Genomic DNA, 17030 nt, shown 5'->3' with positions numbered 1-17030 from the left:
CCCAGGACGCTCTCATCTACTCTGGGCCCTGCCCTCTCCTCAGGAGTCCCACCCCATAGCTTGCTATATAGTAGATGACATGCAAATAGAGCCCTCCCTCTCCTGATGCAAACCAGCCCAGCCCTGACCCTGCAGCTCTGGGAGTGGAGCCCCAGCCTTGGGATTCCCAAGTGTCTCCATTCAGTGATCAGGACTGAACACACAGGAATCACCATGGAGTTTGTGCTGAGCTGGGTTTTCCTTGTTGCTATATTAAAAGGTGATTCATGGAGAACTAGAGATATTGAGTGTGAATGGGCATGAATGAGAGAAACAGTGGGTATGTGATGTGTGGCAATTTCTGACCTTTGTGTCTCTCTGTTTGCAGGTGTCCAGTGTGAGGTTCAGCTAGTGCAGTCTGGGGGAGGCTTGGTACAGCCTGGGGGGTCCCTGAGACTCTCCTGTGCAGGCTCTGGATTCACCTTCAGTAGCTATGCTATGCACTGGGTTCGCCAGGCTCCAGGAAAAGGTCTGGAGTGGGTATCAGCTATTGGTACTGGTGGTGGCACATACTATGCAGACTCCGTGAAGGGCCGATTCACCATCTCCAGAGACAATGCCAAGAACTCCTTGTATCTTCAAATGAACAGCCTGAGAGCCGAGGACATGGCTGTGTATTACTGTGCAAGAGACACAGTGAGGGGAAGTCAGTGTGAGCCCAGACACAAACCTCTCTGCAGAATGCTTGGGGGAAATCAGCTGTGGGGGGCGCACAGGACCCACTGATCAGAGTCATCCCCAGAGGCAAGTTGCAGATGGAGGCTGGTTTCCTGTCAGGATGTGGGACTTCATCTTTTTAGAGTTTCTCTAGGGAATCTCTCTAAGTTCAGAATTCTGTGCTTACCAATGTCATCTCTACATATTTTTAAAATGATTATTTTAATGTGAAAACCTATTCTCCTATGCACAAAACACAGATTGATGCTTACAGAGATGAAAAGCCCTCAACCATTGTCACCAGGATCAGAGTACTGAGGAAATTCAGGGATACCTGGTGAGTCTTCTCCAGTCAGACTCAGGACAGAAACCTCAGTGAGATTCCCTGACTAGGACGGTCTTTAGGAATTGTGATCACAGCCAATACAGTCTGGGCCAGGGTCAGTGTCATGTAGAACCTCACAGTTTTCATGCCTGACCCTTCTCCTGACACTAAAGTATGCAACTTAGTATCAGCACTGATCTGGGGCCCCTTTTGCTCTTAGCCCACTCTATTTCTTTTTATTTGTTGTTGTTGTTCTTGCTCTTCCTTGTGCTGTTCGTGCTTCCTGTAAAATGGGGATGTGGTTCTTGCTGCCAAAGCTCGAGGTCTCAAGCCCATTCCCTGCAGCTGAGGTGGGGCTCAGGCTGTGGCTCCTGCAGCCACATGGGAGAGGCTGATAGGACTTTCCTCTCTCCCATTGCTCAGCACTCTCCAGTGTGTCATGTGGAGACTCACCTGGGAATGCAAGTGGCCAACAGTAGTGAAGAGGATGAGCTTGTGTGGTCAAAATGGGATGTGGATGTGAAATTTATCCTGTGCTGTGCAAAGTACCAACAGAGTGAGTCACCTTCCTCACCAGCAGTGTTAGAAAGAGGGTGTGAAAGTTGTCAGAATCAAAATAGATCCACTTGTGTTAAAACCTTGACAAATGGAACTAGGAATGACAATGAAGGAGGTTTCCCATGCACATACTCCTGATAACAAGAACGACCATGAATGGATTCTGCTTAACCACAACCTTTGATAGAAGCCACCATGACCTTATAAAAATCACTTCTACAAGGACATCTTCCCAGCAAATCACTGTTTAACCCTATATTGATGCCAACCTTGGTATTGACTCTATAAGCAAGGAAAATCCTCTCAAAACAATTTATGTAACCCACCTCATTTTCACTCATAAACCTATGGATTGACATCCTGGAGTCACTGCTGCATTTGTTGTTAATTGTAATTAGCCCCTTTTACAATGTTTGTGACTGTTTTTCTCCGATGTCTCTTGGAAAATAAATAATTTACAAGTTGATGGCAGTAAAGAAGCTATTTAGGATATTTTTAACATCCTGTTGAATATTTCTGCATAGCACATCGATCCCCTAAAATACTTCGCTGTATTGGCATGTGATAAATCAGAGTATAATGCTGAAGGTAAAATGGAAAATACATGGGCTTTTGATGAATCAAGTCATAGGGTGATATTGTCTTTGCCCTTGAGGAAGCAGACCATGGGCTGTTAAGTTATAGTGGGAGTACCTTTGGCAAAGGGATTTCATGAGTTTCTGAATGTTATGCTACTTTCAATTTAAGAATGCAACTTGTCATTTATTTTTACTTAAATTTTTCCAGAAGATATTTGGCAGTAAAGACAGGGTAGCATTCGTGTGATACTGATGACTTAGAGAATTATTTTGTAATTTCTCCTGTAAGGTATGCACATTGCTCACTTGATACAGAAGGTCAAATGTCACAGGTGGGAAAATAGGAATAAAGCAAATTTTATTAAATGTCATGACTGTAGTTTTTGGCAAGGAAGTGCTTCATGTCAACCTGAAAACAGACAGACAACAATAAAACATATTCAAACCCACAGGGAGTCAGACCTATGTCCTTCTCTCATATAAGTACAAGGCTTTGCCACATCCAAACTATCCTTTAGGCTCCAGGGTATAAAATGCTTTTGGACTGTGGAAGCTAACAGCTCTCCCCTCAGGCAGGGCTAAGGTATCTGGGGAATGCAGAGTTGTGTTCATGAAGAAGGTGGCATTATGTCTGTCTTCTCCTGTGCCTGGTGACAGCTCCCCCAGGGTGAGTGTCTCAGATGTGGGTCTATGGGGTGAGTGTAGGTACATGTGACTGACAGGGACTGATTCCCCATGTACTCACATGCCCTGTCCAAGGAGCAGCTGCAGGAGTCAGCCCTGGACCTGAAGAGCCTGCACTGCCCCTCTGCATCACCTGCACTGTTTCTGGCCACTCCATCACAACCAGTCCTTACTACTGGGCCTGGATCTGCCGGCTCCCAGGGAGGGGCTGAAATGGATAAAATGCATTGCTAGGGGTGGTGGGAATCCATTCATCTTGTGGAAAATGGCAGCATCTCTTTATTTTATACGGCAGAATCATGTTATATTGTGTACACATACCACATTGTCTTTATCCATTTGTCCATCGACAGACACTTAGTTTCCATATCTTGGCTGTTGTGAATAATGCTACAATAATCACAGGAGAGCAGGTATCTTCACAAGGTGGTAATTTCATCCCATATGGGTATATTTCCATAAGCTGGATCGCTGGTCATATGGTATGTCTGTTTTAATTTATTTAGAAGCCACCACACTGTTTTGCACAATGGTAATGATGGGAATGTAGAATGTCATAGCCACTATGAAGAACAGTTTTAGATTTGAGGTATAATCCAAAAACACATAGTGTTTGATCATGGTTCTCATATGAGGCTCTAATAAACCTAGTGGAAGTCCAGAAAGTTTTCCCACCTTGGGCAAGGATGAGTTTGCCCCTAATTATCTTTAAGGCAGAATATTTGCAGAATGTGAGATGGAGTCTGTTGGCAGGATTCAGGATGATTCAGTAATAAATAGTAATGGCACAGAAAAATAGGGAGTTAGAGACATGCAGAGAAAGAAAGAGATAGAGAGAATATGAATCTCGTAAGAGGAAAATCTGCTGGATATCAGTGTTGGGTTTTCATTCACAGAGACATCAGTGTGAGTGAGAAACCATGAAGTCAAGTGAGGAGTGGAGAATATGTTCAGTCTGAAAATCAGCATATTCTCAGAGGCACCCATTGCCCCATGACACAGGTGGAGAATTTTGGAAACCAGTGAAGTGTGAGTTCACAATAAGTGATGAAGTTATCATTTTTCCAAACTTTCATTAATATGCAAAGTATTTCTATAGATCACTCATGCACATACACACAAAATGTGTTTTTGCATTTATGGATGTCTAGAGAAAAATAAGAGAAAATTTTTCCAGGTTGCAGAGATCTGTTTAAGTTGCAGATTCCACAGGAGAGTGTCTTTGAATGAATACTGGTCTATTAATTAAATAGTTCAAAATTCTCTCTGTTGGAGCAGCCTTCCAATTATGTAGATTTCTTTATTGCTTCTTGAGTTGTGAAACATAAACCCAAGGATTGACTTACTGGAATTCGACTGGTGTGTTCATAAAATTTCTGATAAGTTTTCTCCCAGTGATTTGAGAATAGCTTTCCTGTTTTTTTACTCAAGGAAATGAATTTTCACAAGGTTTCAGGACATCACATTTCAGGTGTTTTACTTAAAGAGACTCTGCCTGGGTGCAGTCAGCTTTCTTCTAACCATGAACTCACTTCTTCAGCAAACCATTCAGTTTGTGCCTCTATTAAGAATTACGAAGCTTTTAAACTTCAATGCACTGAAAATCATGCCCCTTGAATTAAATGTGGATTGGCACTGACATGAATTGGCCACTCTTGGATATGTATCCTATATTATGGGCTCAACATATTAGCGGACTGAGAATCCTCCATTAGCTGCCTCTGACTGTGGCACTGACCAGATTGAGAATCCTCAGTCATCCATGGAAAAGAGAATCCTTAGGTTCATGGGGTTTTTGGAGACATTCAGGTGAGTGGAGGGGAGAAACAGGACTGGGGGTGGCCAGCCATTTCAACAATACTGGGAATGATTAGCATCTAAGTATAAAGCTCTGCATCACTCAAAACACCCTGCATGACAGGCTGACAGGAAGAAATCCAACCCCACAGTGGCTCCATAGCAACTCTTTAGTATACTTGGTAGTGAAGCTCTTTCAGGGAAGAAACGTCCACTCAAGGGACTCAGTGATGCTTCTCTGAGCTACAATAAACAGTGTATTGGACCCAGGTTTCTCTGAGTTCAATGTGATGATTACACTCAGCTGCTGCTCCAATGAGTTTAAATGAGCATGTGGCAATTTAGATGGGCCTGGCTGTGTGGTATGTTATATGTAAATCTGAACTATGTAAACATAAAGGGCATGTCTGAACTAGTGTGAGGGTGAGAGATCTTAGAGGCCCCACACCTCACACTCTTGTGCTTATTTGCTCCAGGAACCTCCAGGTTCTTCGAGTGAAAATTGACATAGATCCTTTCCTGGATAAATCATCCAAAGACCTAATCTCTGAGAAATACACACGTACATTTCTCCAGATAGACCATCCAGGGGAAAGACATATCTAGAACCTTATCTGTATTGGGTAAGGTAGTCCATCTCCATTACAGACCCTCCCAGCAGCCTTCCTTTATCATGAAAGTGGATAAAATTAGCCGATACTGAAATAATCCTATAATATTATAGCCAGAAAAGGGAAAGCATCAGTTTCATTTCTGGAGACTCTGCATATAGGTCACAGCCCAGAGAAAAAAAGGATGATTGAATTATTAAGAATCAATTGTAAGAACATATAATACTTCCAGGATGCACACTTTGTTTTCTCACCAGTATAATCTGGGTTAAAGATGAAAGTGTGGCAGTGCACAGACTCTATCTGAGGAGGAGAACATAGGGAAACTGAAAGACAATGGCAGAGAAAAAGACAAGGACAGTAGGAAAATCTGAAGCCTCTGACATAAATTTTTTGAAGACAAGGTCTTGGCAAATCCATTGACCTCAGATTCTTTTATCATGGGGCATTTTCAGGGTTCCTAGCTGAGAAAAAAAATTCATGCACTTCCCAAGTCTCCACTTGTATTCTGTTTGCCTTAGATCACTAAGAGGAAAAAGCCATAAACCTAGGCCTAGTGTCTGTGTAGGAGGCGCTTTTATAGGCTAGAAAATAGTAAGAAAGGAGAATATGTGTTATTGGAATAGCATATACAAAGGTGTCTTTATTCTGAATGTATCTGTACCTGCAGATATTCTCAGATGCAACATTCAACTGCAGGAGCCCAACGAAGAAACTAGGCATTCCCCAAATCCTACAAGTTTTTGTATTCATTATGTGTCCACTGATTCAGGAAATGTGAAGCTTCAGAAAAGGGACTCTCTTCTGAGTCATAGAATCTTTTCTGTGGGTATCCCTCAGTAGGTTTAGTGAGGCTAATCAATTGTTAAAAGACATGGTGTCGGCAGCATATGGTGTCACTGGCAGAGAATTCTAAACCAGGACACAGCCACTTCATGCTGGGCTAGAGACTCTGAAGGAAAATATCTGTGAGCCCCGACAGAAACCTCATTGTAAGGCAAGAGCCTGGGTGAAAGGGGGCACTTGGGAGCCACCAAGCACAGGTTCCAGCCCTGGAGCAGGTGCACAGCTGGGGAGGAAGTTTCCTCTCAGGGCCTGGGTTTTCCTTTGTCAGGAAAAAACAATCTAAAATAACTGTTCAAAAAGTCACTGACGTGCTTTAAATATTCTATCACATCAAAACCATTCATATAACTTAAGGCACTGAGAACTATTTTTTGAAGTGTGTTTCTAGAACTATAATATCTTAGTAGTGAGAATATGAAGGATGGGCATGTTTTTACTAATTCTATGGGTACAGATTAGTTGAAGAAACTTCATTCCTATGAATAAGAAATTCAGATGTCAGTGTTAAGTAATGTTGCTTACATTGTGTGAGTGACAGGGCAGTAGTGGATCTGAGAGTGTGGCAGGTGCACAGACCAAGTGAGTCAGAAATCAATATGGAAAGGTGAGGGTCTGTGGATATGAACTGAAAGTATGTAAATACTTGACAAAATACTAATAAATGGAGTTCAAAAATAACCCAAAATTGTTCTAAACACAAATTCCTTGACAATTACTTTGGGAGTAGAGAGTTCATAATGGACTCCAAACTCCTGCTTTATCTTCTTCTGATTCCCATTGTCTGTGAGATGAGAAAATCAGCTCTAATTATGCATCACAGGGCAAATCTGTAAACCAACAGTGTTCAATAGAATTGAAGATCCTGGGGGATCAGGACATGAGTCAGGTGCTGGAGACAGTGTCTCAGGAGCACCCAGTAGATCTCAGAGGTCCCTCCTGGACACTCATGTGGGACATAAGCATCACTTTCTCAGAGTCACCAATGAGCTGTGCTGGTGCCTGATGGGTCCAGGAAAAGACCAAGGCACCTTCTCAGTGTGATGGAGAGTGATGGTTCCAAAAATGATCCAGGTGGTCTCTATGCTAATCAAATATAGGCTTACAGTGAGGAGCCTGTTCTATACGGGCTTATTCTTCAGTGAAAGGATGTCTGTCCACAGATGTTTATAAATGGAGCAGGGCATGCATTTCCTCAAGCAGGATTAGGACTTCGACCATCTTCATCTCACTCTTGTAAGGCTGATGTGTCATTTATCTTCCCTTTCTTATCACGGATTGGGCTTTGAGTTAAGAAAGGCTTTGTTTTATGAATATGCAAATATACTGATATCCACTGAGATAAATATGTTCTGTGCCCTGAGAGAATCACCTGAGAGAATCCCCTGAGAGCACATCTCACCATGGGCTGGACCTGCAAGATCCTCTTCTTGGTGGCAGCAGCCACAGGTAAGGGGTTCCCAGGTCCCAGTAATGAGGAGGGGATTGAGTCCAGTCAAGGGGGTTTTCATCCATCCTGTGTCCTCCCCACAGGTGCCCACTTCCTGGTGCAGCTGGTGCAGTCTGGGGCTGAGGTGAAGAAGCCTGGGGCCTCAGTGAAGGTCTCCTGCAAGGCTTCTGGATACACCTTCACCTACTGCTACTTGCACTGGGTGCGATGGGCCCCTGGACAACGGCTTGAGTGGACAGGATTTTAGTTATTTGAGATATTTTTCATATAACATTTATTCTGCAAGCAAATTTCAGGGATTGTAGAATGAATCACATTAACAAATCTGATACAGAACTTCCTCTGAATCAATCTTTGTAAACATCAATTTCTGAATCGACGTTGTAAATACTTCGGAACACAAGCACAAGTTCACATTTCAACTCTACTTTTATCTCTATTTAAAAAATGCCAAAAAATCTCATTTTGTGCATGTAACGTTTTGAATTCCCACCATCAATGCATGACATTTCTTGTTTTTCCACATTCATGTTACCATTTATCATCATGAGTATTGTGTGAGTTTTAGCCATGCTGATAGGTGAGTAATGGCATCTAATATTTATTTAAATGCACATGTCCCTAATAAACAAATTTATATTAAACAATTTTTATATAATTTTTGCTGAGATGCCTTTCCTGATATTTGGTTCATTTTTATCTCCATTGTTTTCTTTGCATTAGTTGTAAGTTTACTTGCATATTGATTATAAAAGTCATTTAACAAATTGAAAGAATTGATTTAACAAATATATGACTTGGAAGTATTTTTTCCCAGTCTGCGGTTGCCTTTTTCTCTCTTATCAGTGGGTATTTCAAAAAATATGTGTGTGTGTGTGTGTGTGTGTGTGTGCACAAATTTAGACAAAAAACATAAAAAATTATTCATTCATAGATCATGTATTTGGCATTATATCTGAAGTCTCATTATAAAATACACTAATAGTGATTATTTATTCCATGTCTCTAATCTCAGGACACAATCAACTCATGAATGTTTAGCCTTCACCTATTGATTGGAGGAATATCTGCCTGAGATATTTGGAATACTTCTACAAGAAGACGTGTTCTTCTTCCCATCGTTTCTTTGTTTAATCATCTATTAACATCCATATTGGTTTATGGATGTCTGTTTCATACTCTGAAGAAGATCCATGCTACATTATTCATTTTCTTGTTCAAATCTCCACAGCTTTATTAGGTGCTGGGAGCTCATTTAGTTTGGATCCTGCATCCTTACAGCAAAGCTGATCCTTTTGTTTTTGAACACTTCCCTGTTTCCTGATATTAAAATAGATTCTAAGCTTGTTTCTTCATCACCTTTTTCATACATAGAATTAGCCATTTATATAAAGATTGCTTGTTTCTAATTTTAAAGAATAGTGCTAAAATAAAATATTGTGATAATGGGTATGTGTGTTGTTAATGTGGTATAAGTACTTCTGGGACCTCTCAACCTTCTGTTCTAGTAAATGAGCATGTTTATATGAATCATGTTTATGGACCCATTGAAACTATGTATCTAATCTTCTGTAACTTGATTACATTAAAAATGAGCACACACTGGTCTCTCCACCCAACTATGCTGCCACATGGACCTTTCTAACCTTCCTTTCTTGACTGTCCATAACCATCCACTACAAAGTGAGGAATCCCATCCAACCATATGCCATTTGATTACTTAGTTGCACGATTTCAGGACACATGCATAGCGGTTTCAGAAATGTAAAGCTGTACCCTTGTAGGAAACATGTTTATCTACTAGTTAGAGTACTTATGTGTGATTTCTTTACAATTTAAACTTAGAGAACCACCTCATTTTCAAAGTTGCTTACTTCAGGAACCTCATTTTCCACTTTCTTCAGTGAAGTCATTTCAATTGCACTGTATAGTTTCATTTATTTGAAATTCTGTAAAAGTCAAAACTATACTCAGGTAAACAGAGAGGATATTCCAGGAATTTAGAGAGTGGGTGTGAAATAAGTAAAACAGGCCTTGTTTAAGAAGAGTTAAGACTATTTTAGTGATATGCAATGGTTGAGACAAGACACAATTAATTTGTCCCAGCTCATAATTTTGTGATGGACAATATAAACCTAAATATACACAATTAAAAATATATTTAGGAATTCATTAACCCCTGGATAAAATGCAGACTGTACAAAATTATCTAATAACATATTTGGGAGTGTGGGGATATTATGAGATGCATGCAACAAAGAAGGAAGTAATTTTCCTCATTTACATATAAGATGTTTCCATTTACTAAAGATATTTTTTTGAAAAAAATCAATTTTCTAATTGACCCAGGTTTTCTCTTCCTGACAAGCAAGTAACCCAGAGGATTCCTTTTCTTTCCTAGATTGAGAAAGATTTTTCCCAAACGTCAGCTGAGTTCAGGCATACCCTGTCCCTGAATGCTCATTTACCCTCAAATGGGTACACACACCTGTCAACATGTGGGCTCTTCTGTCAGACAAACACACCTTTACTCATGTGGATTCTTCCATCAGGCGAACACACATGTCCCCACATGGACTCTTTCCTCAGACTACCACATATGTCCTTACATTTACTCTTTCCTCAGAAAACAGACATTTCCTCACGTTTACTCTTGTCTCAGACAAGCAAACACGTCCCCATGTGAACTCTTCACTCAGATAAGTACACATATGTCCACATTGACTGTTTCCTGACACAAGTCCATATATCTGATGTTGAAATATGTTGCGAAAAGTGATCTCAAGATAATGATAATTATAAACCCCCTCCCTAACAAGGTGTAGATCTGCATTATTTTCATTGTAACTCAACTTTGCCACATGGTCGGGAACAGTGGTTTCCAGCTCTAAGTGTACTGATTACAGAGAGATGTCTGTTTTCTCAGGAAATGTATTTTTATGTTCTTACTGGATGTATTTGATGATAATGTTTTCTACTATGAAGATACCTGAATAGTGTCCACACTGGAGAATAAGAAAGAGTAATTGGCAGATTAACCCTGTGCCTCCAGACCCAGGAATCCTTTGACCCTGCCCTCCCTGAAATGGAGACACAGAGGACAGATGAGCAATTCCGAGCGGTGCACCCATGACCACAAAAAGAAAGACATGGAAATGTGTCCCCTCCCCTCCTCATGAAAGGCAGCTCATCCCCTGTTCCTTCAGGCCCTGGTGAGGAGCCATCCCATGTGTGTGCCCTTCCTCAGTGTCCACACCGTGGGATCTGCACTGATCTGGGCTTCCCTTCTCATCACCCTCAGTATTAGTGGCCCTTGTGAATCAGGTCCAGCTGGGGCTGCTTCACATGCGGCTGTTCTCAGTCCATTCTCTCTGTGTTTGCAGAAGTCCTATGTGAAGTTCACTGGTGGAGTCTGAGGGGGAATAATTGTACAGCCCAGCGGTTCACTGAGCCCCTCCTGCAAAGACTCTGGATTCACCTTCACAGATTGCAGCATCAGCTTGGGCCAGCAGACTCCAGGCCTGGGGTTGGTGTGGGTGGCAACAGGGAGAAATTCAAGAGGAAGTTTTTACATGCACCCTTACGTGCACGGTCTCACTGACATCTTTACTTCTTTTATCATGTTTGTTTTGTAAATCACAAAGAATGGTGCATTCTTCATCTATTCTATACTTGTTAAGTATTTTTGGCATCTTTTAAAAAACTGGTAACTTTATCCTATGTAATATCCCTGTTAAGTCCTAAAAGTCTTTTTTGATGTCTATTTTTTCTTAACATTATACAGCTACTATAGATTTATTTTGGTTAACATTTTCATAATCCATGTTTTCTCATCTTTAGTTTTTACATTTGTGAATATGTACTGTAATTTTCTAATACATAGCTTCTAGTTGGGGCTTGTTTTTTTAAATCAACTATAGTAAGTTCTATTTTTAAACTAATATTATTTTTCTGTTATCTTGTTTAAATTAGCACTTCACAATGACGTTTATTTCTCTATTAACATATAATCTAATTCACTTTTATAAATATTATATTGTTTACCATAAGGTTTACAATAAGAATTGTATATAATTAGATTGTATAAGAAGTGTATATAATTAGATTCTATAAGAATTGTATATAATTAGATTCTAATGCAGATACTGTGATGGCCTTGATATGAAGAACAGAGACAGTGTAACTGTGTGCTTTGAATTCCTCCTTCTCACCACTCTTTCTTGTTTATTCCCAGTTTGCACTTACATATGCTATAAAATATAATATGTAACTTTTTATTCCTTTTACAGTTATATAATATAGCAATTACAAAGATAAAAACTGCACTTCATCTTGATTTTCTCATTTTGTACAGTCTTAATTTCTTCGTATAGATTTATGTTTTGAATGTATATCACATGGCTACTAGCAGAGAAAGTTTGTTAAAATGTGCACTGAAGCATGAATGTGCTGACAATAAATTGTCTCAAGATCTTTTTTTAATGACAGAATTTTGCCTTTCACTTTTAATGAAAATGTAATGCATGTAGAATTCCAGTTTGCATTTCACTTGTAATTTATTTTCTTGTGTTTATTATTTTATTCATGGAGACGATCACACATTACATTCTGCTGGGCCTTCATTAACCACATTTCTATGAATCTAGTCAGGGTTGGATTTCAAGTGTATGGTTGCCACGGCTATCAGAGTTGAAGTCAGCTTCTCCTGTTCACAAAAATTCAGGTTCCTCCAGTGATACCCACTTTTGTGCCCCGGTTTGGCTCTTCCCATTTCTCTCCCCAGAGAGAGCCTGTCTCTTTCATCTGTGGCAGGTGCATCCTGCTGACACTTTTACTTGGTGATTGTTTGTGGGGTGAAGGGGCTTGGACACAGGGGGATGTTCTCCAACCTTCTGACCGAGCCTCCTTCTTAGCTATGGGTGGTGAGAGTGGCTCTGAAGCATGGTCTTCCAAGTGTTCCTGTTCCTTCCCTTCTCCAAGTCAGAGTGTCTCTTCCCAGCCACAGTGGTTTTTCGTCAGTGTCCTCAGCTTCTGACCCACTGTCCTTACCCCACAGACTCAGGACTTCATTCCTCAGGAAAGAGATGGGAGGTGATTCTGGGTAGAGTTTCCTTGGTGTCCTCTGTTTCCTTGTGTTCTAGTTGATTCTACCAGTGCCTGAAGGACACAAGATTTAATAAATGTCTCCCACATATCGTGAAGGGGGATTCAGCATTGAACACAGCTGCTATTCTTCCTCCCCAGTCAACACCACAGGACAGCAGGTGGGTGACTTGTCTGGGGATTTCCTCAATTCTGTAGGAAAAGCCTGCAAGTGCCGGGAGTTTCACACTCTCACACCCTTAGCACACACATCCTCAACAACTCATGAAACATTTCCAGGTTAGCTTTTTCCTATCTTCAATACTATACAACGAGTGGCACCTGCTCCAGGTACTCTAATAAATGGACCCTAGTTCTCTCTGCAGGCCCCTATTTCTCAGATTTCAGGGTTTTTTTCTCTGTGACATCAACTCAGATATGTTGAAGCGTTCATTTTTCGTAGTTGTTCAAGTTTCTTATTAATGAGGTCAGAAGAAGATCATTTTCTCATTTTTTTTTACATTCCCATGCTTAGTATTTGCTTTCTAAATAAAATTCAGAAACGAAGACAAAATATCAAATATCCACTATTTGGTGCATTGTTAAACAATTTGAGAAATATTCATATACTGAAATACAATGAACAATTGAAATCAAGGCATGCCCCAGTGACATAAGAATGTGAGGACATTATCAAATAATTGTGCTGAGTGTAGGAAGCTAAAGAATTCACAGTAAATCTCCTGTGATTTCATTTGTATAAATTGTAGAAAATGCAACTATTCTAAATTAACATGGAGAGGATCTGAATTTTTCTGAGAAAAGTGTGGTGAGAGTAACAAGATGGTGAAATAAAATTACAGAGAAGTGAGAGAAAAAAATTAGAGGTTAATTTAATTGCTAATAGCATGATTGAAGTGCTGATTCAAAGGCTGCACACATATACCAACATTTTCCAAATTGTACACTATAAATTTGAATTCACTATGGATTGAATTTTTGAATAAAGCAGTAACAAAAAATGAGTATATTGGCTGAGGAAGAGGAAGAAAGAGATGAATATTGACACTTGAATAATCACGGACTCCTGAAAATACACACATGTGAACACTGATTGCATATTTCAGGTAAGCACTAGAAAAAGCAAAGTCACATAAAGTTGTTATGACAGGTGGGACATCCTGAAAACCTCACTAGGCATGTCCCACATCGCCCTGGAGCTGTCTCAGGGGAGCAGTCTCCTCCAGTGTTTAGAGGCACAGACACAGGTAATAGGGCTAACTCTGGCCAGATGTGTGATATTGGACACATTGCACAACTGCTCTGTTATGTATGTAATTCATCTTCTCTACAAATGTAACATTGACACTTGCACTGAATATATTCTGCAAATGTGTAAACATTAAATAAGATGATGACTGCTAATTGATCATCAAGGCACAATCACATAATCTGAAGTTATATTTTCCTGAGAGATAGGATTACCTCCAGTGTTTTCTGGGATGCTCTCATCTGCTCTGGGCACTGCCCTCTCCTCAGCTGTCCCACCACAGAGCTTGCTATATAGTAGGAGACATGCAAATAGGGCCCTCCGTCTGCTGATAAAAACCAGCCCAGCCCTGACCCTGCAGCTCTGGGAGAAGAGCCCCAGCCCCAGAATTCCCAGGAATTTCCATCTGGTGATCAGCACTGAGCACAGAGGACTCACCATGGAGTTTGGGCTGAACTGGGTTTTCCTTGTTGCTATTATAAAAGGTGATTTATGGCGAACTAGAGACACTGAGAGGACGTGAGTGAGATAAGCAGTGAATATATGTGGCAGTTTCTGACCAGGTTGTCTCTGTGTTTGCAGGTGCCCAGTGTGAGGTGCAGCTGATGGAGTCTGGGGGAGGCTTGGTACAGCCTGGGGGGTCCCTGAGACTGTCCTGTCCAGCCTCTGGATTCACCTTCAGTAACCACTACGTGAGCTGGGTCCTCCAGGCTCCAGGGAAGGGACTGGAGTGGGTTTCATACATTAGTGGTGATAGTGGTTACACAAACTACGCAGACTCTGTGAAGGGCCGATTCACCATCTCCAGGGACAACGCCAAGAACTCACTGTATCTGCAAATGAACAGCCTGAGAGCCGAGGACACGGCTGTGTATTACTGTGTGAAACACACAGCGAGGGGAAGTCAGTGAGAGCCCAGGCACAAACCTCCCTGAAGGGGTCCCAGAGACCACCAGGGGGCGCCAGGACACTGTGCACGGGGCTGTCTCCAGGGCAGGTGCAGGTGCTGCTGAGGGCTGGCTTTCTGTCATGGCCTGGGGCAGCCTCATCGTCAAATTTCCCCAGGGAACTTCTCCAGATTTACAATTCTATACTAACATTTGATGTCTCTAAATGGAAAACTTTTTTTTTTTTTTGTTCCTTTGTTTTTGTAACAAGAGGAAACACCCTCACCTCCACAGAAGCCAGGGTGTCACTTTGGGGGCAGAAATAATCCTTTCATGGTCAGGATGAGAGTCCTGAGGAATCTCAGGGAAACCTGGAGAGTGTTTTCTAATTAGACTCAGAGCAGAGACCTCCATGGGAATCTCTGATTAGAACAGGCCTTGAGCTCTGATGGGAGCCAAGAGAGAGGCTCACCCAGGGTCAGGGTCCTTAAAACCTGATGGTTTTCACAGCTATCCCCTCTCAACTTGTAAAACTGTGCCCATCTGACTCAGACTGATTCAGCTGACCCTCTTTCTGCTGATCCATTTTCCATCTCTGTAGACTTGATTCTCACAGTTCCCTATCTTCTTCTCTTCCCTGAAAACAGACGATGTGTTTTCTGTAGTCAAAATTCCAGGGCTTGGGTCTGCAGGACCTGGGTAGGCTGAGGGGACTTTCTCACTCACCATTGTCTGGACACTCCTGTTGTCTTCTGTGCATGGAGGCATTTGGAAAATGTAGTGGACATTAGCCATGAAGGGAATAATACTAGTTTTCTCCAATGGGATATTGATGTAGAGCTGATCTTGTGCTTCTCACACTATCTGAGTTTGGACTCTCACCTGTGACTTTGAGAAGAGCTGGGGATGGGCACTCCATTGTGCTGTGAGCTCTGGGTAACAATAATTGTAGAATCTGGCTAGGCAGTTTAAGGTCAATACTACTGGCCTTCGGGAAAGACAGGCTGGAATTCCTGGGAAGATCTGCATCTGCCGTCCCCCACGGAGCCCCATCGTCTTCTGTTATGCTGTCTTTGAATCAGTCCCAACTAGATTATCTAGAACACTCTTCGTGACTTAGGAAAAAATAATGGCAGGCTCCACTAACACCTGTATTATGCCATGGGAGCAACACCTAGGCTAGTGTGTGATTGAATAGATGAGACTACGGTCTAGTCAAGGTGACAGGTAAAATTGATTGTTGCCATTATGATATTTTATTTTATATTTGGCAATATAATCATGCTCATATTATAAATATTTTTTGAGACGGAGTCTTGCTCTGTCGCCAGGCTGGAGAGTGCAGTGGCACGATCTCAGCTCACTACAACGTCTTCCACCTCCCAGGTTCAAGCAATTCTCCTGCCTCAGCCTCCCGAGAAGCTGGGATTACAGGTGCGCGCCATCATGCCTGGCTAATTTTTGTATTTTTAGTATCGACGGGGTTTCACCATGTTGGCCAGTGTGGTCTCGATTTCCTGACTTCGTGATCTGCACACCTCGGCCTCCCAAAGTGCTGGGATTACAGGCATGAGCCACCACGCCCGGCCTAGTTTTATTAATGTCTGTCCATACCAGCAACTACATACCTATGGGGACATTAATTTACATCTGCAGACATATGTGTAAATACACAAGCCTATACATACATGTGTAGTCATTTATATTTAACATTGTAACAAAATAATTCTAAAATATTTTCTAAAGAATTAAACTTAATGATGAGCTAAATATAAATTAGAGTAATCTATAATTGATTTCAACAATTCTCTATAGTTTACATAAATGGATGTCTATTTCTAAGCTTTAACATAGTGTATTCGTCATTTTAAAATAGTCAAGAAAAAATTACAAATGTTCTTGTCACAAAAAAGATAAGGATTTGACGATTTGAGGTAATATATATGTGAATTAACTTGATTCAATTATTCCATATTGCATTCACAAACCATAACATAGCTTTGTGCCCCATAAATATATACAACCAAATTTCTCAATTTTCAATGAAATTTTAATTATATATTTTTAAATCTGATGTCTCTCCTTGGATTAAGCCACCTCCTCAGGGTTACAGGGCTCTTCCATTTTCTCAACATGCTGTTATACCAGATGAGCACAAAAACATTAATTTCATTATGCTTAGCTTTAATTTTTCAAAACAACATAAAGGTGATAATTTTAACAATAGACGTATTACAACCTACTATACA

General features: G+C 41.0%; 2 gene segments (V, D, J or C); both read left to right on the top strand.

Annotated features, from left to right (window-relative positions):
- The first annotated feature begins 213 nt into the window (after positions 1-213).
- Positions 214-3053, top strand: LOC129394111 (immunoglobulin heavy variable 3-23-like). The segment is given in 3 exon segments: positions 214-259; positions 368-674; positions 2993-3053. Coding segments are annotated over 3 exon segments (414 nt in total).
- A 4442-nt stretch (positions 3054-7495) lies between these two features.
- On the top strand, positions 7496-15468 carry LOC117978833 (immunoglobulin heavy variable 1-3-like). The segment is given in 4 exon segments: positions 7496-7541; positions 7626-7788; positions 9911-9913; positions 14643-15468. Coding segments are annotated over 4 exon segments (375 nt in total).
- The last annotated feature ends 1562 nt before the right edge of the window (positions 15469-17030 follow it).

This window comes from Pan paniscus, chromosome 18 (genome assembly GCF_029289425.2).
Source record: "Pan paniscus chromosome 18, NHGRI_mPanPan1-v2.0_pri, whole genome shotgun sequence".
Lineage (NCBI taxonomy): Eukaryota > Metazoa > Chordata > Mammalia > Primates > Hominidae > Pan > Pan paniscus.
Note: the sequence above shows the minus strand (reverse complement) of the source record. Positions and strands in the feature narration are given on the sequence as shown.